Genomic DNA, 26,530 nt, shown 5'->3' with positions numbered 1-26,530 from the left:
CATAGTCTCATATTAATTGTGCTAAGCTATTTGTGGTTCTTCCTGCAGTTAATTAAGTAAATCTCAGTGCAACTCAACAAAAGAAATCATGCTATTAAAGAGAGAATATTTTGTCAGCTCCGATACATCACTATTACGACTTCTCAAGGCTCACCACGCAAGGCGCACGCCAGCATCTCGCGGCACATACGGCTCACGGGTATTATCATCACGAGACGGTAACGGATTAATATAATCGACCCACGCAAGTGATCAAGATCTTTTTATTTCTAAGACTCATTATGGTTCTTATTTAAACTCTCACGTGTGTAACGTTTATCAAATAGTATCTATAATAAATATATGACGATTCAGGGCACATTCTGAGTTCACGTGATAACATACGTTGCATTGTTTATTGAATATTCGTTTTACGATGTTTTCTTACACCACCACCATCCGTGTCTCTAGCAAGAAACTTTGCAAACACATGCAGTAAGATATAGAGTAGGAGTAACGATTTGCCATACAATTTTCTTTGATTTTATGAAACTAACGGCACTGTTTGCATTGTTCGCAGCTATATTTATTAACTCCTGCCTTTTAATTAGCCGAGCGTAAGTGTAAAAGGTGAAGTATTAAGAATAGGAAGTAAAATTAATTTATTTTGCTTACGCTTTTACGCCTACTTCTTACTCCACGCTTATTTGAGGTACTATGGACCACACTTTACATCTATCCAGGACAACGGTACAGCAAGCAAAACGAAAGCAGAAGATTGAGACAAATAAGCACCAAAAGGTGTTGAGAAAATAAAACAGAAAACCTTCTGAAGTCAACTTGCTATCAGTTAGATTAATTTCACTGCATTATAAGAATATTCATCCAGATTAACTAGAAATTACTTATTTAACAGACTTAATAAAAAGTTTTACTCAATCGGTCACATGTCTTGTTTTAAATAAAAATTGAGTTATTAACGTAATTAAGACGACTTCGATCCGTCGTCTGTTCCAAGGTCAGCAATTGACTTCACCATAATTAACCCGAGGTCAGTGCCTTTCATCACGTCGACCGTGGAGTGATACCCGGGACTTACACACGAATTAATAAACAATTTATATTTGTGTATATTTCTTAAATAAAAAAATATACAACAAGAATATATTTTTTGTATTACAAAATATCTATAATATGTTATAATTTTTTTCACTTTGCGACAATAAAATATTAGAAGAGGATATTAGAAAAGGATTTTATTATATTTTCATAAATTTGATTTTTTATTTACACTTTAAAATTATATAAATAACATCAAACAACAGATTTTTGCTGCAACACTGGTTTTCTTTTACCTCCATTAGTTAAATCTGGTCAAATCAAACTTCCATACTTTGTTTGGTCCAATTTCTGATACATAAAGAGCTCTACCGTACGGGCATACAGCAATGGCATGAGGCGTTGTGAAAGACTGTATAGAAAATATATGGTTTTTATAAGTAAAATAATAAAATATTAAAATTATGAGTGGTTAGCATTAGCCACTTTAAATTTTCAGATATGTCAGAAATTTATAATAAATATGTACACAGAAAAAAGGGAATATTCTTGTTTTGAGAATATCTTTATTTTTCAAAATATTGAATATTGAAATCAGATTATATATTTGAAACATACATAACTTGTTTATTTGAAAAATTTTGAATAGTTTTTCATCAAACATACATTCACATTATATACTGAAGAGTGAGTTCCAGATGCGCACAGTAGTAAACGGACACAGCAGGCTGATTGAAACGGACACAGTAACAAACGGACATAGTTTGAAACGGACACAGTGCAAAACGGACACAGTAACAAACGAACACAATCGCAAACCTATGTGGTGCAGGAAATGCTTTGCACACACACACACACACACACACGCGCGCGCGCGCGCAGGGGGGTGATGCAAGGGGGCTTTTCCCCTCTCCCCCACCCACCCGTTGGTAGGGGTGCCCTGAAAAGTCGCAACCCATGTGGTAAGTCCGTTTATTACTATGTCCGTTTGGTCTGTGTGCATTTTATCTGTGCGCATTTGGTCTGTGTCCATTTCGCAATGTATTCGTTTGTTATTGCGTCCGTTTGGTTTGTGTCCGTTTGTTACTGTGTCCGTTTCACTCAGCCTGCTGTGTCCGTTTATTACTGTGCGCATCTGGGACGTTTCCACACTGAAAACCATCAAATGTTACGCTACATACGCTACGTTTACTTTGTTAAAAACAATCATCGAGTTTTTTAAAGGAAGGTGACTATTATAATATTAAAATATTAGGTGTACAACTTTGCTTCCGCCGTTTTCCAATAGATGGCTGTAGCGATAAATAATGGTCGAAATAAATAGATCGTAGACACCATACAATAAGCTTAGACATTTTTAAACATAACGCCATTGAAATATTAGTTGATTTGTGTTTACATCATAACGTTATTCTCGATTGAAAATGTCAGCTTACAAGTCAAATTCTCGTCATTTGCGGGAGGTTTTAATTTTTTGCTTTAATATGAAGAAATCTGCGACTGAGGCTCATCGAATGCTCTCAAATACATCTGGTGAGGCCGCTATTAGTGAAAGAACGTCCCGAGAATTTCAACGCTTCAAGAACGGTGATTTTGACGTCGAAGATCGGTATGACGTTGGAAGAGAGAAGGTTTTCGAAGATACAGAATTGGAGGCATTACTTGATCAAGACTCGTATCAAACGTAAGAAGAATTGGCAGGATTATTGGGAGTGACTCAACAAGCCATTTCAAAACGCCTGAAAGTCATGGGAATGATTCATTAGCAAGGAAATTGGATGTCGTACGAGTTGAAGCCGAGATGTTGAACGGCATTTGTTTGCTTGTGAACAGCTGCTTGCAAAGCAAAGACGGAATGGATTTCTACATCGTATTGTGACTGGAGACAAAAGATGGGTCCATTATGATAACGCCAAGCGCAGAAAATCATAAGAACTTTCCGGCCATGCTTCCACGTCGACGGCCAAACTGAATATTCACGGCTCCAAGGTCATGCTCTGTATTTGGTGGGACTAGCTCGGCGTAGATTATGAGCTACTAAAACCGACTGAAACAATCACAGGCGATTGGTATTGAAAGCGTTTGAGCCAAGCACTGAAAGATAAACGGCCGCAATACAACGACAGACATGATAAAGTGATTTTGTAGCATGACAATGCTCGACTCCATGTCGCAAAGCCCGTCAAAACATACTTCAAAACGTTGAAATGGGAAGTCCTACCCCACCCGTCGTATTCTCCGGACATTGCTCCATCTGACTATCTCTTTCGATTAATGACATACGGCCTGGCTGACCAGCACTTCCGTTCTTATGAAGAAGTGAAAAATTGGATCGATTCGTGGATTGTCTTAAAAGATGACCAGTTTTTTCGACGCGGGATTCATATGCTGCCAGAAAGATGGGAGAAAGTAGTGGCCAGCGATCGACAATATTTTGAATGGTAACCAGTTTTTCACAATAAAGTCTCGAATTTCGGAAAAAAAACGGCGGAAGTAAATTTGTACACCTAATAAAAGTCAATATTTTAAGATAAAGTTTTAAATTATCGAATTTTTTAAAGAAGATTAAATTACATTTAAGCAAATTTATTATTGTTTCATATGTTGTACATACAAGCAAGAACATGCCCAGGGAGAAACGCGAGATCGGATAAACATCGAGCAGACGTCTATCAGATACGCATCTGATATGCATCTAAGATACATTGATAGACACATCTAGATAGACATCGAAGTAACCTTTTTTAGACGCGTATAATAGATATTTAAAAGACGTTCTGTGCAACCTTATTATAGAATTCTAATAGACGTTCTGCGTAACTGTATTATAGATGTATAATAGATCTACACTCCTTTACATGGAGATAATTTTTTCTTAGAATTTATCCTCAAAATCAGTGGTAGTCGTAGGACAACACGGACTTTGAAGAATTTTTTACTATACTTCTAGTAAACTTTGATAAAATTTGATAAACAAAACATTTTACATTGCAGAACAGTTTAAATAGATGTTACTAAAATTTTACTAAATTTCACTAAAGGCATAATAAAATTCTTCGAAGTCCATGTTGTTCCATGATTACCATAATTTTGAAGGTAAATTCTAAGAAAAAATTCTCAGCAAACATAGAACATTGCAAGCTTCCGACCGCAAAAATGGTTAGGGGACGCTACAAGAGAACACGTGCAAATATTTTTACAAGCTTATATATTATACAGATATATATATTATATATACAGGCTCGTAAAAATTCTCGCCGACGCACAACGAGAACGCCTGGACGAGCGCACTCCCGACCGCAGAAAGGTTGGGCATTCACGACAAGAGAACGCGCAGACGACCGATCATGTCGTACGCTGGATCGAAATTCAATCAAGAATCAAAATGTCGGCCGCTCGAGCTAGCGGGAACATGTATCCCGCTGGCTGATTTGTAATGCAAATATCATTATGTTCTTGATTGAGCTTGATCACATACACAGAACGCACAACGATCGCAGAAAAAGACTAATCAGTCACGATAAAAGAACGCAAGCAACAAGCGATCGGTCACATGTACGCTTGAGGATAAAAATCCAGTGCCAAGACGTCGGAAAGCGAGAAGACGAGAGTCCCACGCGCGACATGGATTCCCACACAACACGCAGACATAATTAGGATGTAATTTGGATGTCCGATACAAATCCTGAGGACATCCGACGGATGTCCTATTTACATCTAATGGACGTATTTAGGATGTTCTATATTCGTCCCAAGGACATACCAAGTACATCTTTAGAATGTCCGAACCGGACGTAAAACGGATATTATTTGGACACATAATAGCCTCATATATGTAATACTTCTATATTGCTAACCACTGCTGTATATATATTGCAATTGTTAATAATTATTTTATTTATTATTTAGTTAATTTATATATATTATAAAATATATAACTTTATAAACCATATTTTAATTGCAACCCAGCTAGCCAGGCCTGTTAAAATCACATATCGTGAAAGCTTTACAGCAAGGATTGTTTCAATTTTGACAACAATTTTATGACAAGTAATTGTCTGTTGCTTTGTTTTCTAAAAGTTTCGAGCAAATTTACGGCAAAAGTTTTCATCACACGATGCTGCAAATAACAGAGAAAGACTTGTACATAAATATTACGTATAGAAATTACAAGATTTGTTCCGACACGATAAAATGCAAAATTTAAGCAAATAACAGAGCAAACCTTGCTACACGACATGACAATAAATTTATGGCAGAAACAGGAAATCTTGTTAAGCACAGAATAACGGCAAATTAGTAGCAAGAACAAAATAAAACTTGCCGAGCATACTTTTGCAACAAAATTGCGACAAGGTGTGTCCGTAAACAGCTTAGTTTTTGTTGGCAAGGCTTGTCGCAAATAGTATGACGCACATTTTATGCAAATAACAGGGTTGTATTATCGGGTTTTAAACTTTATTTCTGACTTTACTATCTATCTCGAGGTGGCGCATTTCTCGTGAAAAAGATTTACCTACTGGATTAATAAAAGGGGCTCGTCGAGAACAGAGAACCAAGTATGATTGCACCATTCACATTTGATATTGGACTAATCAGTCTAATATTTCAGTCTAATAATCATTTTTGTTGATCTAAATTTCGACAATATTTGTCCTGTTCTTGCCACAAATTTGCTATCATATTGTGCATAGCAAGGTTTGCCTCGTTTTTGCCACAAATTTGCTATCATGCTATGTACAGCAAGGTTTGCTCTATTCTTGCCACAAATTTGCTATCATATTGTGTACAGCAAGATTTGCCTTGTTCTTGCTGCAAATTTGTTGTTATGCTTTACTAGCAAATTTTACCCTGTTATTTGCATAAAATATGCGTCATACTATTTACAACAAGCCTTGCCAGCAAAAGCTAAGCTTAATGCGGACACACCTTGTCGTAATTTTGTTGCAAAGGTTTGCTCGAGTTTGCGGCAAACTTCGCGCAGAGTTTGCGTCATTTTGCTAGCTGGGAATATATTTTAATATATGTTATCGATGTGCTATTTTCCACGTTTGCATTACAGTATAAACGCAGTCTTTTTTAAAACTAACTGATACTGTTATTAATATTGCAAATTTGTGCATTTTTTAAAGAAAAACAGTCGAGTTAAATATTGAAGAAAAACATTAATAATTTTACAATATTTCAGTATTATTTGTTTAGACATCACAGTTTATAGACGTAGTCTTTCTACAATATTAATACTAACTAATAATGCTATCAATATTGCAAATTTTTGTATTTAAAAAAAAACAGTTATGTTAAATATTGAAAAAAAAAACACTAATGATTTTGCACTATTTCAATATTATCTGTTTTTTTTGGAATCCTTTCGGAGGCATGGCGGAACCAATTAATTATGTTTAATTCTATCTCTGTTATATTTGTTATTTCAAAATAAAAAAAGAATTTTTATAATTTGTAATTAATTGTTTAAATAATTTCAATGAGTAATTTTTAGTTAATATAAAAAATTAAGCATTTTAGTTAATTTATATGGATGTAAAAATTATTAAGACCGAGAAAATTATTCAAAATAAATATTAACATTGTGTTAAATAAAAGTTGATCATAGTCCATTACAAATAACGTTCAACAATTTAATTTTCTTACAATAATTTGTATATTGCTTAAAACATGTTATTTGTAATGGGTTATACTCAAATTTTACTTAATATTATAATATATTTTAAATTATTTTCTCGTTTTAAACAATTTTATACAACTATAATTAACAAAAATGTTTAGTTTTTTATGTTTAACTCGTAACATTATTAGTTGAAAATATTTGAACAATTAATAAAAAATGTATAAACAATATTTTTTTTTATTTTGAAATAATTAAAAATATACTTTGTATAAATTTTATTGATTATTACGATATACAATACAAATTATATTAGCATTGTTATCTTCACGATAATATATATCTGATATTTCAGGACGTCTGGAATGTCTTTCGGACGTCCTATTGTTGTGATTTAATGCGACGTCCGGATAACATACTTTGGACATCCCGCGGACATCCAAAATATGAGGACATAAACAGGACTTTTCAGGACACATATAAGACATCCGAAGGACGTCCGTGTGTTGTGTGGGTTAGTATGCAATCACGTCGAGCGTCGAAAGCGTCAAACGTGCGCACAGTACTTTTGCGCAGGATCAAATACATAATTAATAGATATAATCTTTTACATAGGAGTAATTTATTTTTTAATTAATTTTAATTAATGTTAATAGAATTAATTTATTTTTAATAATTAAATAAAATTAATTAGAAAATAAATTACTCCCATGCAGAGTAATAAAAATTCAAATTAAAAAATAATGCATTTTGCTTATTAATTTTTAAAAATTAATTATTTCTTTACTAATTAATTATTTTAAAAAGTGATCTGAAATGGAAAAAATCAGATTAATTATTTAGAAAGCAATGCGTAATGAAAAAAAAACGCATGATTATTAAAAAGTTTTTTCAAAATTATTGTTATTCACTTAGACGTCTATTAGATGTCTATTAGACGTCGAGAAATGACTTGCAGTTTAAAATAATTTTTTATTAATAATTTATTGTTATTGTAGAAAGACTTGTTACGGGAGAAATCAGTTTAAAATTTAGGATAATTAGATTAATTAGGATTAGATTTAATTAGTTTGTATTAGAGTAAGGAACATGTTATTCGAGCGAGAGATTTCTTTTATTATATTTTTTTTGTTTGTAAATAATAGTTTTTTCTTAGTTGTAAGTGTGTTGCGTTGATTAAATCGTGGATTTAATTGACGTATGTATATAGCGTTTGTACAGAATAGAATAGTTAACTTACTGTTAACATACATGTGTTACGAGAGACCGATTGGATGGTGAATGCAGGAGAGCTGTGAGAAGCAATGCATTGTAAAGGCGTGAAGGAGGGACAGTGTTCACGGTTTCAAAAGTCATTTTTTATTGACAAGGAAGCTGTCCGATGTCTCTTGGCACGAGTCGCATGGACTCGTGGCCGTCAAGCCATTTTTGCAATCAACGACCTCGTGGGTTTAACAAACTCGGTGGTGAAGGTCGAGAGCGTGCACGGGGACCCCAAAGGGGGAACCCGGGGCCGTTCAGGCTACAGAGACATCGGCGGCGCGACTCACAAAAAAACCGAAGGAAAGGGTAGAAAAGTCGAGAAATTGACCGAAAGGCCCCTCCTCCACGTCTGAAAACACCGTCAGGCTAAAAAGTGTGTGTGAGCCGAGAGAGGGGATATTGCGTTAGCAAATCGGACGAGCCCTTGCGTGGGACGTTGCGATTTTCGGGGACAGATGTTCGACGACTGCGGAGACAAAAAGTACGATCCATTACAAGACGCATTCGACTTCTGAGAACGTCTCTACTTGTAAGCGTTGCTTCATAAAGTTGCAAAATATTAAATTTCGCTTGTCTTTTCCTGCCCATAACAATTTTTGGTGCCGAAACCCGGGAAACATCGCCGGGAGAGAGAGAGGAATTGCGGCCAGGTAGGGCGAGCGAGGGACATGGCCCCGAGGAAGACGAGAGCGAGGGCACCCGAGGGAGGCCCAGCAGACGAGCCTGCAAGAAAGAGAGGGAGACCGGCTCGAGCCAAGGGGAAGTCGGCGGCGACGCAGCGGTCGCGCGAGGAACCCGTGCCTCGGCTTAACCAGGAGGCGCACGTGGCCGATGATGACCCTAACGGAAGCGATGACCCGTTCAACAGGACAGCGGACGCGCAGATCCAGGGGGGCGAGAGTCGTCCGTCAACGTCGCGTTTTCATGCCAGCACCGGGATGTCGGCGCCTAGAGCAGCATCAACGCCGGCGGCAGCAGGACCTTCACAGGCTGACGACGATGGAAATGCGAGCTCGGACGATAATGAAAGTGAGGTAGCACGCGCATCGGCGGAAATCGGACCGTTATCGCGTTTAGTGAGCGTCTTAGAGTCAACCTTTCATGCCATGCGTGACGCGTCTCGAAATGAAACTAACGCGCATTTGTTAACGAGAGTGACCGCGAAGTCGTTGCCTACGTTTTCCGGGAATCCTTTAGAATTGATGCACTTCAAACAAGCTTACGAGACAGTCTGTAGCGGGCGCATACACCAATCGAGAGAACATAACGCGCTTATTCGCGGCGTTACAAGGCGAGGCGCGAGAATCGGTCAGCACTTTGTTAGCGACGGGGCGAGACGCCGAGACCATTATGAAGAGCCTAGAATTGCATTACGGAAATAAACGAGTGCTCGCGCAGAAACTCGCCGCGGAGATCCATAACTTACCTAACTTGTCGTCGGGCAAAACCAGTTTAACGCACTTTGCGTCTAAACTCAGAAACGCGGTCTCTGCCTTTAAATCATTAAATCTAATCGGCTATCTTTACAGTCCCGAATTAATTCGTAGCGTCGCGGGTAAAATTCCGACGGCCCTAAAGTATGCGTACAACTCCTACGCGGCGACGGAATCGGGCTGCGAGACGGAACTCGAAAAGCTATCGAATTTCTTGTATCGCGAAGCGGAACTAGCGGTTGCGGGTGGTACATTTTATTTCGATACCGACGAGGACTCGAAACGGGATTCCAAGAAATCGTCCAATGCACAAAAATCTCACCGCGTGTGCGTGGCGACGCAAGCGAAGACAAAAGAATCGAAACGCGCCGAGGATAGTCTAATAAAACATAATGAATGCGTTGTTTGTCAGCGCGATAACCACAAAACGGCTGTGTGCTCTCGTTTCGCACGGGAATCCATCGAGCGTCGATGGTATTTTGTAAAAAGGGCGAAATTATGTTTTAAGTGTCTCGAGCGGGGGCATTTACAAAGCGAATGTAATGCGCAAAGTTGCGCGCATTGCAAAAAACCGCATCACGCGTTATTGCATAACCCAGCGCGCGCCGCGAACCGCCAGCAACCACCGGCGCAGAACGTACTCGTAGTTAGTGATAAGTCCGGGGGAAAAAGCGGCAGCGACGCGGGGGCGACGCAGAATAATCGGGCATGACCCGACGACCGGGTGACGTTACTTAAAATATTGCCGGTGCAGGTATCAGGACCGAACGGCACAGCAAATACCTTCGCGTTGCTCGATGACGGCTCGACCATAACGGTCATTGACGCCGGTCTGACCGAACAATTAGGACTGCCTGGCGAGACGTCCTGTGTAAACATACAGGGCATTCGGGAATGCGACAGCGTGGCGGCCCGCTGTGAAAAAGTCGAGTTTCGTATTAGTGGAAACGAAAACGGGTTTACGATAAAAAACGCGGTCGCGGTCTCGAATTTAGCCTTTCCTGTTCAATCGCTGCCGGCAGAAATTGTACGTCGCGTCGCGAAAGAGCAGAGCATCTTCTTGCAGCCTTACACCAACGCGCAACCGCGGGTGCTTATCGGTCAAGATAATTGGCGACTGTTGTTAAATCAGGAAGTTCGGGAAATGGTCGGCACAAATACAGCGATCGCACTTACGCCATTGGGATGGGTAGTACACGGAGACGCGCGGGGGAAAGGAAGAGGGAAGATTCTCTCTGCATGTAAGCGTGCCACGGCACCGGGCTCGGAGGGTAGTGACGAAACGTGCGCGGGGGAGTGGATGCGACTCGACGAACTCGTGCGCGCGTATTTTGATATAGACAATCTCGGCGTCCGCGAGGTCACGCGACCGAATCCGCGGCATGAACGTGCGCAGAAAATATTAGAGAATACAAGTAGACGCGTCGGCAATATCTGGGAGACCGGCCTCCTATGGAAAAGTGAGACCGGCCCCAACGTGGACAGTCGAGCGACCGCGCTCAAAAGACTCTACGCACTAGAGCGAAAACTAGACCGCGACGCGAAATACGCAGAACTTTATTACCGCGAAATGGACCGCCTCATAGACAATAGGTACGCGACGCGAGCAGAAGACGAGACGCGCGAGCGCGTGTGGTACTTGCCGCACTTCGGCGTGACGAGCGAGGCCAAGCCGGGGAAAGTGCGACTGGTATTCGACGCGGCCGCCAAATCATCGGGCATAAGTTTAAATGACCAGCTTGAGGCAGGACCCGACCTGTTACAGGCACTATACGGTGTACTTATTCGCTTCCGGCAATTCGCAGTCGCGGCTAAAGCCGACATTCGGGGCATGTTCATGCGTATCAAAGTGCGAGAACAAGATCGCGGGGCCTTACGTTTCTTGTGGCGGGGGAAAAATAGAAAAACGTACCCGGAGACGTACGAAATGACGCGCCTAATTTTCGGAGCGAACTCATCGCCGTGCAGCGCGTTATATATCAAAGATGAGAACGCAAAAACCTTTGCGAAAGACAAACCGGACGCGGCCGAGAGTATTATAAAAAATTCGTACGTGGACGACTTTTTAGCGAGTCGCCCCACCATTAGCGGAATGAAAGAACTAATCCGAGATGTAATTGAAATAAATTCGCACGCGAATTTTGTCATGCATGCATGGTCCAGCAATTGCGCGCAGGCTTTAGACGACGTCGAAGCAAGCGCGCAATTGCACGATGGAAAGAAGATGCAATTGTGTGACCGAGCGAACGAACGAGTGCTAGGATTATATTGGGACGTTGACGCTGACACCTTAAGCTTTAACATAGGCCTCGCGCGTATACCGATCGAGATAATAAGCGGCACACGAAAATCCACAAAGCGAGAATTCTTGCGAATAATTATGTCGATCTTTGATCCTCTCGGACTTCTTAGCCCCTTTGTAGTAAAAACCAAAATAATCATGCAAGAGGTGTGGCTTAGTAGGGTTGGCTGGGATGAACCGTTGCGGGACGAGGAACACGCGAGATGGTTGTCGTGGCTGCAAAGCTTGCGCGGCTTGGGAGACGTTCGCATTTCGCGATGCATGACACCAAAAGATGATCCGTTCGAAAGTGCACAGTTGCACGCATTTTGCGACGCGAGTCTCAAAGCATATGCCGCGGCCGTATACATTCGTTTCACCGTACCAAACCGTCGCGCGCATGTGGCGTTGATTATGGCAAAGTCGCGCGTAGCGCCCGTGAAGCCTATGTCTATCCCGCGGTTAGAACTTCAGGCGGCCTTACTGGCCGCACGTTTAATCTGCTCGGTCGCGAAAGAACTAGACATAACATGCGACAAGTGGTACTTATGGTCGGACTCGCAAACAGTCTTACGATGGCTAAAAACGGAACCGCACACACGCCAGATATTCGTAGCGCATCGACTCGGAGAGATTAGCGAACTCGTACCTTCCGCGACGTGGCGATGGGTGCCGACCAAGTTGAATCCAACCGATTGCGCGACGCGCGGGATTTGCGAGGACGCGAAAAGCAAAGATATGTGGTTTGAAGGGCCCGACTTCCTAAAATCAACAGAGTCACAATGGCCCACGCCGAAGAAACTCACCGACGCGGAGAAAAAATCCATTGACAGCTTGGAAAGACGCAATATACAAATATTCGCGGCGAGTGTAGTCCGCGAGAACTTACCACTCGCAGTTCGCCTCTTCGGGTGGCGTGGTTTGATCGTCGACGCGCGACGAATACGCAAATACTTCGACCGCTGGCGCAAGGTATCGCAAATAAAAAATGAATTAGACGAGCTCGTACAAGCGGAAAATTACGTCATACGCGTTCTGCAAAAAGATAGTTTCCCCGACGAAATGCGTGCGCTCCACGGTGGCACCGCGATTAGAAAGAACAGCCGTCTTATTCAGGTAACGCCTTTTTTAGACGAGGACGGGATTATGCGCGTGGGAGGGCGAGTCACGAGGATCGTCAATGCATCGTTCGCCCGCGACCCGATCGTTCTAGACGGCCGACACCCGCAGGTGAGGCTCTTAATTATAAGTTACCACAAGCGTTTTCGACACTCGAGTAATGAAACCGTGTTAAACGAAATGCGACAGAAATATTACATCATCGGGTTGAGAAACGCATTAAAATCCATAGTCTCAAGGTGCATGATTTGCAAGTTACGACGCGCAAAACCTAAAAGTCCGATGATGGCGCCGTTACCTGAAAGTAGGTTAGCCTTTAGACAGAGACCGTTTAGCCACTGCGGGGTCGATTACTTTGGACCATTGTATGTAAAGGTCCGAAGGAGTCGAGAGAAACGGTGGGGGGTAATTTTTACCTGCCTTACTACAAGAGCAGTACACATAGAAATTGCGAACAGTTTATCGGCCAGCTCAGCCATCATGGCCCTACGGCGTCTCGCCGCTCGCCGTGGTTCCCCCCTGGTCATGTATAGCGACAATGGGACCAATTTCAAGGGGGCATGTACCGAATTAAAAGACGAAATGAAAAAGATCGACGAAAATAAACAACACGAGTACGCGCTACAAAATGGCATGAAATGGTTCTTCAATCCTCCCGATGCTCCGCACATGGGTGGGGCATGGGAAAGGTTGATTAGGTCAATTAAAACCGCGCTAAACGCTACACTCAAAAATGAAATTCCTTCCGACGAGGTACTCTACACGGTTATCACTGAGGTTGAACATGCGATAAACTCTCGTCCGTTGACTCATGTGTCCGCGGACCCGCGCGATTGCGAAGCTCTTACCCCCAATCATTTTTTGATTGGCTGTTCCTCCGGCGAGTTGAAACTCGGAAGCTACGAAAACGCGGATCTATGCACAAAAAAACAGTGGCGAATAGCGCAAGCGCTTGCGGACACATTCTGGCGTCGTTGGCTAAGGGAATATGTACCCACGCTATTAGCGCGAAAGAAATGGTCAGAGAACGTCGAATCAATACGAGTGGATGACATTGTCATGATAGTAGATCTGCAAGCACCGAGAAACTCGTGGAAAAAGGGAACGGTGATCGACGTGTATCCGGGCAAAGACGGCGTCATTAGAACGGCGAAAATTAGAATAAATAACAGCGAACTAATACGGCCCACACACAAATTAATAAAACTTTTTAGTACGCAAGAGGTACAAAATTAAGCGGATTTTGTACGGGGGGAGAGTTGTTACGGGAGAAATCAGTTTAAAATTTAGGATAATTAGATTAATTAGGATTAGATTTAATTAGTTTGTATTAGAGTAAGGAACATGTTATTCGAGCGAGAGATTTCTTTTATTATATTTTTTTTGTTTGTAAATAATAGTTTTTTCTTAGTTGTAAGTGTGTTGCGTTGATTAAATCGTGGATTTAATTGACGTATGTATATAGCGTTTGTACAGAATAGAATAGTTAACTTACTGTTAACATACATGTGTTACGAGAGACCGATTGGATGGTGAATGCAGGAGAGCTGTGAGAAGCAATGCATTGTAAAGGCGTGAAGGAGGGACAGTGTTCACGGTTTCAAAAGTCATTTTTTATTGACAAGGAAGCTGTCCGATGTCTCTTGGCACGAGTCGCATGGACTCGTGGCCGTCAAGCCATTTTTGCAATCAACGACCTCGTGGGTTTAACAAACTCGGTGGTGAAGGTCGAAAGCGTGCACGGGGACCCCAAAGGGGGAACCCGGGGCCGTTCAGGCTACAGAGACATCGGCGGCGCGACTCACAAAAAAACCGAAGGAAAGAAAAGTCGAGAAATTGACCGAAAGGCCCCTCCTCCACGTCTGAAAACACCGTCAGGCTAAAAAGTGTGTGTGAGCCGAGAGAGGGGATATTGCGTTAGCAAATCGGACGAGCCCTTGCGTGGGACGTTGCGATTTTCGGGGACAGATGTTCGACGACTGCGGAGACAAAAAGTACGATCCATTACAAGACGCATTCGACTTCTGAGAACGTCTCTACTTGTAAGCGTTGCTTCATAAAGTTGCAAAATATTAAATTTCGCTTGTCTTTTCCTGCCCATAACAAGACTGCTATTGTAAGGTTTTAAACAAACACAATGACACAAAATCACATTACATCTAAATCAGATATTTCTAGTCGTTATTTTAGACGTAGATGGCTCCGACGTCTAATAGACGTTTATCTGATCTTTCATTTCTCCCAGAGATGATTTCTGACTTACACATGAAACAATCTTTAAATAGAATATATGTTATTGTTTTAATTTTGATACTAATGTTTGATATTGCTTTTTCCGTGTAGCAATTATTATATTAAAAGTATAAAATGTAATACTTACTGAGGATTCCGGACCCCAAAACCCAGTTACGTTTTGATTTGTAGGATCAATAGTAAAACCTTTAATTTGAATGTTCCTAGGTGTCATACCGTTAACAGCATAAATAAAACCATCTGAAATTAATGTATGATAAACTCATTATAAAAAATAATAAGCTAATTTATTAAATTATAATATAAAAATATGTATCTTTTTCATTCTTTATCTTTTTTACTTTATTTTACAAATAGGAAATCTTTTTAAAAATAGTTATTAAAGTATAATTTATTAAAGAATAATATATTAAAAAATAATTAAAAGAATAAAAAAGTAGAATAAAATTTTACTTTTTATTGTTGATTTCTTACTTAATAAGTTGACAATTTTGTTTTATATTTCGTTCAATTTAATATCAATATAAGTTGCAATTAATGTCATGTACATAATATAAATACAAATATACATAATATGGGCAATATGATTTTGACATAAAAGTAAAAGTGTTAATAATTATTTATACACGGAGTAATTGCATCGAATTACTTACGGTACGATGCAATTCCAAATATTCGGCCAAATTGCTGATGACGAATCGAATAAGGGGGTTCCAAATTTCGATTCAATCCGGAAAATGTTACATCCAGGCATACAATTCTCCAATTTTCGCGATCAGCGATGCATACTTGTTGATTTGGCAAAATTGTCAGAGAATGCGGGATTCTTAAAGTAATCCAACCTAAAACCGCAGATATATTACAATTTTATTCAAATATACTGAGCAACAAAATTAACGCAACAAAAATTTTTACTAAAATTTTACTCTACTTCAAATAATCGTAACTTCGCGAAAATTTATCGTATTGGAAAGTTCTTTCTTTCATTTTAAAGCTTGAAGTCACTAAAGTTTAAAGAGCATTTGTCAGATTTTGATCCTCTTCTTTTCCCTTTTCGGCATCTCTTTAAAAGTAAGAATGTGTTTTGTCTTCAATTCATACTTTGACGCGCTCCACGGGATGCAGTGAATTTTTCTCGTAAATTTTATAAATATTATCGTAAAATGTGAACCCTTTTTTACAAATTGAAAAAAATTAAAGTTTGTACGATTGTTTTTGGCGGAGTTATTAAGATTTAAAAAATGGTCATTTTGACTTTTATCGCTTATTACTTGTGAACAGATCAACGTATAGCGCTCAACAAAAAAGCATTGAAAAGCTGAAAGTTTGTACTTTTAAATGTTATTATTAATTTTTTCATAGATTTATTTTTTCTAACAACAAATTGCGTTTAAAGATTACGTAAAAAATCCATATTTTATGGTTTTTATTTAGTTTAATGTACTGTCGTGAAGAAAGATCCAATCACATCGCTAAAGTAAAGTTTTATAGTACGATTACTCCCCAGTAATAAACACTAACGTTCTTTGATCAATTATTGCTTGTAAACGTTCTCATATGTTTATGCTCTCAATAATTTTCTGCGGAATTTTGTACTAAATTTACCTAAGCGCTTTTCCCAACTTATCAATTAATATTTGAAAGTGCAAATTTTCAGCTTTCCATTGTTTTTTTACGGAGCGCTGTATGTTGATCTATTCACGAGTAATAAACGATAAAAATTAAAATAATAATTTTTTCTTAAAATCTTAATAACTCCGCCAAAAAAATCGTACAGACTTCAATTTTTTTCAATTTAAAGGGAAAAGTTCATATTTAACGATAATTTTTATAAAATTTACGAGAAAAATTCACTGCACTCCGTGGAACGCGTCAAAGTATGAAAATTTTTGAAGACAAAACACGTTCTTACTTTTAAAGTATGAAAATTTTTGAAGACAAACACGTTCTTACTTTTAAAGAGATGCCGAAAAGGGAAAAGGAGAGGATCAAAATTTGACAAACGCTTTTTAGAATAGAGACTTCAAGCTTTAAAATAAAAAAAAGAACTTTTCAATACGATAAGTTTTTGCAAAGTTACAATTATTTGAAGTTGAGTGAAATTTGGTAAAAATTTTTGTTGCGTTAATTTTGTTGCTCAGTGTATATAATAAAAATATACATTTAAAGTATTCAGTAAACCATGAATATAATTGTCATATAACATAAATATAAAACCATTATATGTTGCATAACAATTATGTCTGTGTTTGCTCAATATAGTTATACAAGAGAAGAGAATGTGTTTTATGCAAACAATAATTTGTGCTGGAAGATATTAGCGTTATTATTAGCGTTATTAAACGTACTTTCGCCAATAGTATATTTAGGATTGCCTCTCTCGTCAAATAGTATTAACCTATTGTTGCAATATCCGTCAGCGACGACAATTTCACCACTTGGTAAAACTGCGACCGAGGTTGGTTGACAGAAATGTTCTACGTCGCTTCCAGGCTCAAATTTTTCACCGAGTACTAGTTGAAGAACGCCGGAAGGCGAATACTGCAATTTATATGGATATTATTAGTTTTAATATTTTTAACAGTAATAACTAGTAAAATAATAAGAGTAATAACATATACCCACAAAAAAGTATGTTGTGCTGGAGTCGAGACCATGTTATTCTTATGTATTATAATTTGCTAAACACGAATTTGAAGTAAAAAATGGGAGCGTCCGAAATGGCCACGTTCGAAATGGCCACGCGTAAATTTGACTACGTTTAGAATAGCCACGAAAAATATTGCACGGAGTTCAATTTGCCCACGTTTGAAACAGCCACGTTCGAAATGGCCACGTTCGGAATGGCCACGTTTGAAACGGTCACGTTCGGAATGGCCACGTTCGGAATGACCATAAGAAATATTGCACGGAGTTCAATTTGCCCACGTTCGAAACGACCACGTCCAAAATGGCCACGTTCGGAACGGCCACGTTCGAAATGGCCACGTTTAAAATGGCCACGTATGTTTTACTTGATTTCCAATACAATGCACATGGGTTAGCGACTTGGATGGGGTGGGTGCGGAAGAGAGGCCCAAGGTCCTCCTTGCACCCCCTCCGTGTGTGTGTGTGTGTGTGTGTGTGTGTGTGTGTGTGTGTGTGTGTGTGTGTGTGTGTGTGTGTGTGTGTGTGTGTGTGTGTGTGTGTGTGTGTGTGTGTGTGTGTGTGTGTGTGTGTGTGTGTGTGTGTGTGTGTGTGTGTGTGTGTGTGTGTGTGTGTGTGTGTGTGTGTGTGTGTGTGTGTGTGTGTGTGTGTGTGTGTGTGTGTGTGTGTGTGTGTGTGTGTGTGTGTGTGTGTGTGTGTGTGTGTGTGTGTGTGTGTGTGTGTGTGTGTGTGTGTGTGTGTGTGTGTGTGTGTGTGTGTGTGTGTGTGTGTGTGTGTGTGTGTGTGTGTGTGTGTGTGTGTGTGTGTGTGTGTGTGTGTGTGTGTGTGTGTGTGTGTGTGTGTGTGTGTGCAAAGCATTCTCTGCACCACATGGGTTTGCGACTTTCCACGCAAAACAAAATGCTCGTTAAAATACGTACGTAGCAGAGGATATGACCGCTACGTATGCTCAAGTAAAACATACGTGGTTATTTCGAACGTGATCATTTCGAACGTGGTCATTTCGAACGTGGTCATTTTGAACGTGGTCATTTCGAACGTGGCTATTTCAAACGTGGCCGCTTCGAACATGGCCATTTCGAAAGTGGCCATTTCCAATGTGGCCAATCCGAACGTGGCCATTCCGAACGTGACCATTTCGGACGTAGCCGTTTCAAACGTAGCCATTCCGAACGTGGCCATTTCGGACGTGGCCGTTTCAAACGTGGACAAATTGAACTCCGTGCAATATTTCCCGAAGCCATTCCAAACGTGGCCATTTTAAACGAATCCCAGATGCGCACAGTAACAAACGGATATCACCAAGCAATTTTATAAATTCATTCTAACTCTAACTAACCCAGTAATCTGATTGGTGGTGTCCGTTTGTTACTGTACGCATCTGGGACGTTCTCTTTAAAACGTGGCCATTTCGAACGTGGGCAAATTATATCCATTCGTTAAAAATGGGAGGAGGGTCGCTGATCATACGAATCATTTTACATATTCCTTTTCGGAGCAGTTATAACTAATTATTCGTAGAATGATGCTCAGGAGACCTCTATTTTTGATTTCAGATTCGTGTTTAACTGCTTCGTCGGCATTGACGCCATATGGCGCGGAAAATATGTGTGCTCCAGGGAGCATTCACGCCATATGGCGCACATCGTTTATTTTTTAATTGGCTGGATTGATTTGCATGAAAATTGATATCCAAAGGTTTTTTGTATTGCTGAATATGAATCCAAGATCCAAACTTCAAAATTCAAAATGGCGGACCCAAAATGGCGGACCTAAAATAATCAAAATTTTCCGATTGTTATGAAATCTGTTATCTAGAGGTTTTTGGGTCTCTGAACACAAATTCAAAATTAAAATTCGAAAATTGAAAATGGCAAACTCAAAATAGCAGTCAAAATTATTCAAAAATTTTTATTTAAATTTTTTTGCTTCTAACACTAGCTATTTATAAATATAAAAATGTGAAATTAGAATCTAAGAAGAAAAACCTAGCAATTTGCTTGTAAAAAAATTACAAAGTGAGTAATGGAAATAAATTTTACAAGTACTTGCAAAAGAAAAAAATATATATATGTCAACACATAAATACTTATCCGTTATTTTCAATAATAAAATTTTGAATCTCAAATTTAGCAATTCAAAAACCCTTGTATTACAAATTTTATCCAAATAAATTAAATTAAAATATTTCCGGTCCGCCATATATATTAGATCCGCCATTTTGAATTTAAAAATTCTGATGTCTGATTCGTAATCAGCGACCCCGAAAATCTTTAGATACAAAGTATCTTTGAATTGCGATTACTTTTTTTTGCCCATAGGGGCACGAACAGTAAAATTTCGCCTGCCGACGAAGCGGTTAGCAGGTCAAAATATATAAGAATAGTATGGTCTCGACCTAGCACAACATATTTCTTTTGTGGACTTGTGTAATAAATAAAAGAAACTGATTATGTATGTTTAAATTATTGCCTCATAACGATATTATTGGTTTTTCAGTTATTTTACTTGTAAAAATAATTTTAATACATGTATATATTTATTATTTATATGTAGTTATTAACAATAAAATAGTATAATTATATATTGTGCAACATACACGATTCGCTTATTATTTGTGCGGGTGAACGCACTTGCCTTCGGATTGCCGCACTTATGGATCCAGATAGCACACAGACGATCTCAGGACGTCCAGTACAGACTTTGTGGATATTCTGAGGATACGTCTTGATTTTATCCCGACACGTCCTCAGGACATCCGGAGGAATAGCAAACGAGCGTCACTTTTCAGTCCTCAGGACATCCTGAGGACAGTCCATCAGACGTCCTAAGAATACTATAGGATTTCCTCAGGACATCCTCAGGAATAGCAAATAATGACCACTTTTTGTCAAATTTTTTAGATTTTTTTTAAGGATTTTTGATAAATGTATTGATTTTTTATAAGAATTGAAACGTTTCTCAGAAAAATTTAAAAAATAAACAATTCTGATTAATTTAGAAAATTTTTTAATATTTCTAAGTATTTTTAAGAGTTTTTGAGAATTAAAAAAACTTTAACAAAAAATTAATAGTTCAAATTATTTCTACGATAATTTTGTAAGAGGAAGAAGACTATACATGTTTCAGCCAAGCGACAGTCGTACCTGTTAAAGTATGTTTAATCTCTGTACCCGAGAAAACGGTCACCCATCCAAGTGTCAACCATTGCCGACGTTGCTTTCGAAGACTATATGCATCTTAACGCTTCGTGATGATCCATGAGTACTTCTTGCTTACAAATATGCATACATATTTGTTATAGATCATTACAATAGATGTTGTCAAAAGGATAAAACATATATAGTTAACTTATATTTTCATAAATAAATATAAAGTTTTACAGTTTTTTAAAATCATTTTTACATATGCGCGTGAAATAGCATGTGGAATAAATTATTAAAAAAACTGTTTTTGCTCCGTTCGTATGAAATAAAATAAAAAATTATTTAATGTTATCTTTTATAATTTTTTAGTATTGTTAATATGCCACATTGTTTCAATAAGTGTAGACATTCAATCTGAGTTTGAAGTCGACATTTTTACACATTGGGATTTTGCAATACATTCTAGAAATACGTACGATATTCAAAGATTTCTCCTTTGCTGTATTAAGTTACCGTCTTTTTCAAAAATTAATATACGTCCAGGATGTCCCTGAATACTGTTTTAGGATGTCTTGAAGATTTTCGTAGGATGTCCTGAGAATTTTTCGTACAATGTCTTGAGGAATATTTAAGGACGTCCTGAAGACTGTCTTAAGACGTCTTGAGGACTGTTTTAGGATGTCCTGATAATTATCTTAGGATGTCCTGAGAACTGTCTTAGGATGTCCTAAGGACTGTCTTAGGATGTCCTGAGGACTGTTTTAGGATATCCTGAAGACTGTTTTAGGATGTCCTGAAGATTGTCTTAGGATGTCCCGAGGACTTTTAGGATATCATATTCTCAGAACATTCTGTGCTATCTAAAATGTTTGATATTTATACAGTTATCATATTTAAGTTTATTCCCACATAGCACAAAAATTGCAATTACATTGTAGCAATATTGCTGCAATTTTGCAATTTTGTTGCAACATTGATGTAATATAACTGCAATTTTTGTGCTATATGGGTCTTCAGATATTTTGTAGTTAATGAAACTCTTTATACAAAATTTTAAGAATAACGTTTCAGCAGAATACATATATCCTCAGGATATCCCAAGGATATCTCAAGATATGAGTAGAATTTTACTTCATATTAATACTATTACAGAATATAACATTCTAAACTTACTTTAGAAGTCAAATTTATACATAAAATATTAATATAAAATATTTACAATAATACAACTATTATATCGTGACAAGATCCCGGGACATCCCGGAACATATTCAGGATGCTCCTGAGGATGTCACGTGCTATCTGGGGATAATAACTGACTTATCGAATTATCAAAATTGTTACACATATACTATTGTAGTGTGAGACATTTTTTGTTACATGTGCGACAAAAGTGCTTTTCGTGTCACTTTTTCGTATTGAAAATCGCTGATTCGTCATAAACAGTTTTCTCGTACAATTAATTTTTGCACGCTTGATCATTCTTTCACACCTTTGCCAACTTTTGCCTTTATTCTCATACTCTCATACGCGTCGTACCACAGGCACGTCATCTCGTGACACGCATATGATATTCTTGCAGACATTACCGACATTTCTTCGTTATCTCGCGATATGCATACGGTAACTTTTGACTCTTCGCTTTCGCGAACTAATCTTGGCTAATCTGTCAATTCATACTTAAGGATCACACATCTTTAATGCACAAGTAACACAAAATATCGTATACAACATGTGCGGATAAACGCACTCGCAAGGAATAGTCAATGTTCCGCACTTATTACACAATATACTATTATAATACATTTTATTTATTTAAAAGTTAAATTTGGTTTTATTTTTTATCATTATTTATTATAAGGACTATTTGTGTTTCAAATTGTGTTTCACATTTTTTTACATACCTTGAAAACTTGATGGAGAGCAATATCAGTCAACCATATATTTCCAAAGGAATCAATATGGATTCCATGTGGCAAATAAAACGTTTGATTTCCCCAACCACGAATAATATCACCAGTTTCAGAGTCCAGCGTTAATACTGTGTTATCACGAATGGGGCCTCTGTATTTTTCTTGATATTCTGCATTCTTGTTGAAAGTACTGAAAAAAAACGCGTTATCAATAGGATTCCAGTAAACACAGAACATAGCAGCAACATTGCGGCAAAGTTATAGCATTGTAGCAACGTTACAGCAATATTACAAAATTGCTGCAATGTTCTGTGTTTGCTGGAATATTATAAAAGTTTTATGTTTAAAAATATTATGTTGCAATATATTTAACGTATTAAAAACAAAAGAGTTAAATGATAAATCAGTCAAGAATACAGCTAGATTTTGTAACCCCCCCCCCCCCCCCGAGAATTGGAATATTAAAATAAATTGAAATAAAATTATTTCCAAAATTACCTACAGTTATCTTTCAATATAAGAGATATTACAATACTTTAATTCTTCAATAATTCTTGCTTTTTTTGAGAAAAGGATGATATTTCTTATTGGTAGGCATTTTTGTTGGTTAATTTGTTAACGACTTACTCATAATTCCATACTCGATCTCCACGATGAAAAATTACGAGATTTCCCGTTGGTTCAACTGCAACTCCGGAAACTTCACCAAGATTTTCAGGACTACGCCAGAAACGATTTTCAACGGGATGCAGTGGCGCGTTGTAGGATTGCGAAAACTGATCCTGTATAATAACTAGATAAGAATAATAATAAATTTATGATTAAGAATAAAACAAAATCTTTATGTCGTTATTCCGATAAAAACAGTATATATGTACAATGAATCGCAAAAAGATTTTTTAGTTTTGAGTAAACTTAGTGATTGAGTAAAATGTAGCTTTCTTTGCGCTTGAACACAATTGGTCCGATTTGCTAAGTAAGAATCAATTGTTCAATCACTTATGGCGTTTTTACCCGGTGCTGGGTTAACCCGTCTCAGGTTTTTTTCCTCTAAAACTGGCCAATTATAGTTATTTCCTTCTTTAGAAAAATGGCTGTGATTGGCCTTATGATGTCATTAATCGCTAGAGCGATTAACCGAAGCTGGTCGAAAACGTTATTAATGAGCAGGTTGAATTCTAAAACCCATAAAAAACAAAGTATTATAATTTTTTAGGATTTATTGCATAACTAAATATAAATATAAAAGATTTTTTTACAGAAACCAAACCAGAATAGTAATATTATAATATTAAAATGATTATTAATTTAATAATACTAATGGTAACCACCATCTATATATATGTGGTATATGTCTTCACCTCAAAATAGTATAAAAAATTTGCGAAAAATATTATTTCAGGATTTAAACCTGAACAGTTTATAAGGCTTAAAAACATTTTACAGAATTTTTTGATAAAAAAGTTAACGTTATCTGGAAATTCTAATCAAATATATGTTTTATGAATGTTTATCTTCTATAAAATGTATTTTTTATTTAGATAACTTATTTTTGTTACCAGTGTGTCGAAAGTGACCCCTTTCGTGTAATTTTTTTGTGCACAAAGTCGCTGAAACACTTTAATAACGTTTCTGATCGGCTTGGGTTAATCGCTCCTGGAGCGATTAATGATGTCATAAGGCCAATCACAGCCATTCTTCTGAAGAAGGAGATAATTGTGATTGGCCAGTTCTAGAGATAAAGGATCTGAGACGAATTAACCCAGCATCGAAAACGCCATAACATCATTATACAGATTTTGTTAATAGATGGTCGCGTAATAAAGACGTAAGTCGCGGTGAAAAAATTTTAATATGACTTTTTTTGCATGTTTGATCATTTTTCATACCTCCGCGTTTATTATCACACTTGCATGCACGAGTGAATTCCAGATGCCGACACCACCAATCAAATTCTCTAAATTTATCTTAATATTAACTATTTGATTGGTAGTGTTTGTTTTACACTCTACGCATCACCTCCGTGAAGTTAGCCGTCCAACTTCAACTTTATTAATTTTCACTAATTGGTATCGATTGGTGGTCGTTTGGTGATCTTTGGTAGTCTAATTACATCGTTTAATAGTTATTCGCTTTCTTGTAAAATAAAAAATAAAATTTGGGTGTAAAGTTAGCCGGATAATGTACAGCACACTTTATCCTAAGGATATCCCAAATTATCCCAGACAGACGAAGGCGATCCCACGGATATCTCAATGAGTAGCACCCAGGATATTCTACAAAAATATCTTAAAATATTGTAAAATATCATAACATATTTTATTAATATCTTACGATATCCTATTACATTCAAATAATATCTCATCATATCTTTTATCTCTACAATTAATGGAGCGTAAATCAAGTGTAAAGGGACAATAAATTATAATGTAATAAAAGAGTGACAAAAGCGTAAATTAAATCTCTAAGAAACGTAGATTAAAACGTCAGAGAACATAAAGAAAGTACACTTATCGAAACAATGTGGCATATTAATAATACTAAAAAATTATAAAAAATGGAATTTAAAAAATTTTTTGATTTTATATAAACAGAGCAAAAACAGACTTTTTAATAAGTTATTCTACATGTTATTTTGCGTATGAGTAAAAAACTGTAAAACTGTAAATTTATTTATAAAAATATAAGTTAATCATATACATGTTTTATCCTTCTAACAACATCTATTGTAATGATCTATAACAAATATGTATGCATATTCGTAAACAAGAAGTACTCATGGATCATCATGAAGCATTACGATGCGTACGATCTTCGAAGTCAAGCAACGTCGGCGATGGTTGACACTTGGATGGGTGACCGTTTTTTCAGATGTAGAGATTAAACATGCTTTAACAGGTACGACTGTGGTTTGGCTAAAACATGTTGTATAGTCTTCTTCCTCTTACAAAATTATCGTAGAAATAATTAATTTTTTTTTTTCAAGTTTTTTTAATTTTTAGAAACTCTTAAAAATACTTAGAAATATTCAAAAATTTTCTAAATTAATCAGAATTTTTCATTTTTTAAATTTTTCCGAGAAACGTTTCAATTCTTATAAAAAATTGAAACATTTATCAGAAATCCTGAAAAAAGTCTAAAAAATTTTGACAAATTTTTTCACTAAGGTATATTACGATATCTCAAGAAATTCCTTGGACATCCTCTGAATATTGTTTGAGATATCTACAGAATGTCAAATCGGTGGACATTTGTGCATCCCTTGGATATCCCTTGGAGATCTCAAACGGTCCATGGATATTCAATGATATTGTGATATCCCAAAATGACATCCCAGGGACATTCCTAGGATAAAATGTGCTGTGTGGGGAAAAACCACTTGCGAAATGCTGCTCGCCAAATACCAAAGAAAGTCATTTCTCTATCGAATTGTGATTGGCGATGAAAAATGGATATATTTTGAGAATCCTAAACGTAAAAGATCATGGGTAACTCCAGACAAACCATCGACATCGACTGCAAATCGCTATAAACGGAAGACAATGCTCTGTGTTTGGTAGGATCAGAAAGGTATCATCTATTATGAGCTGCTAAAACATGGCGAAACCGTTAATACTGAACGCTGCCGACAACAAATGATCGGTTTGAATCAAGCTTTGAGTGAAAAACGATCAGAATATCAAAAAAGGCAACACAAAGTAATTTTACTTCATGATAATGCACCATCACATACAGCAAAACCAGTCAAGGAAAGGATTGAGGCGGTTGGAAAATACTTTCGCATGCGGCTTACTCACCAGACTTGGCTCCAT

The 26,530-nt window shown here is 37.6% G+C and overlaps 2 protein-coding genes across 3 annotated transcripts in view; both read right to left on the bottom strand.

Moving 5' to 3' along the window:
- The window catches only part of LOC118647631, a 377,709-nt gene that overhangs the window by 281,506 nt on the left and 69,673 nt on the right, over positions 1–26,530 (bottom strand). The window lies entirely within an intron of this gene.
- Positions 1,221–26,530, bottom strand: LOC118647532 (peptidyl-alpha-hydroxyglycine alpha-amidating lyase 2-like). Its single transcript, XM_036292584.1, has 7 exons — positions 26,516–26,530; positions 23,346–23,500; positions 22,710–22,908; positions 17,362–17,554; positions 15,667–15,855; positions 15,141–15,253; positions 1,221–1,450 (listed from the first exon to the last, which is right to left on the bottom strand). The coding sequence occupies exons 1-7, from the start codon at positions 26,528–26,530 to the stop codon at positions 1,340–1,342; spliced, it is 975 nt and encodes a 324-aa protein (XP_036148477.1). The 3' UTR covers positions 1,221–1,339.

The sequence above is a fragment of the Monomorium pharaonis genome, chromosome 10 (genome assembly GCF_013373865.1).
Source record: "Monomorium pharaonis isolate MP-MQ-018 chromosome 10, ASM1337386v2, whole genome shotgun sequence".
Taxonomy (NCBI): Eukaryota; Metazoa; Arthropoda; class Insecta; order Hymenoptera; family Formicidae; genus Monomorium; species Monomorium pharaonis.
This window is presented reverse-complemented; position numbering and strand designations above follow the sequence as displayed.

Excerpts from the sequence above, each read along its gene's own strand:
- LOC118647532 (XM_036292584.1), bottom strand. Across the intron at positions 22,909-23,345 it reads GATCGAGTATGGAATTATGA|TACTTTCAACAAGAATGCAG; the intron begins GTAAGTCGTTAA and ends GTTTTTTTTCAG. Across the intron at positions 15,856-17,361 it reads TAAATATACTATTGGCGAAA|GTTGGATTACTTTAAGAATC; the intron begins GTACGTTTAATA and ends CTGCGGTTTTAG.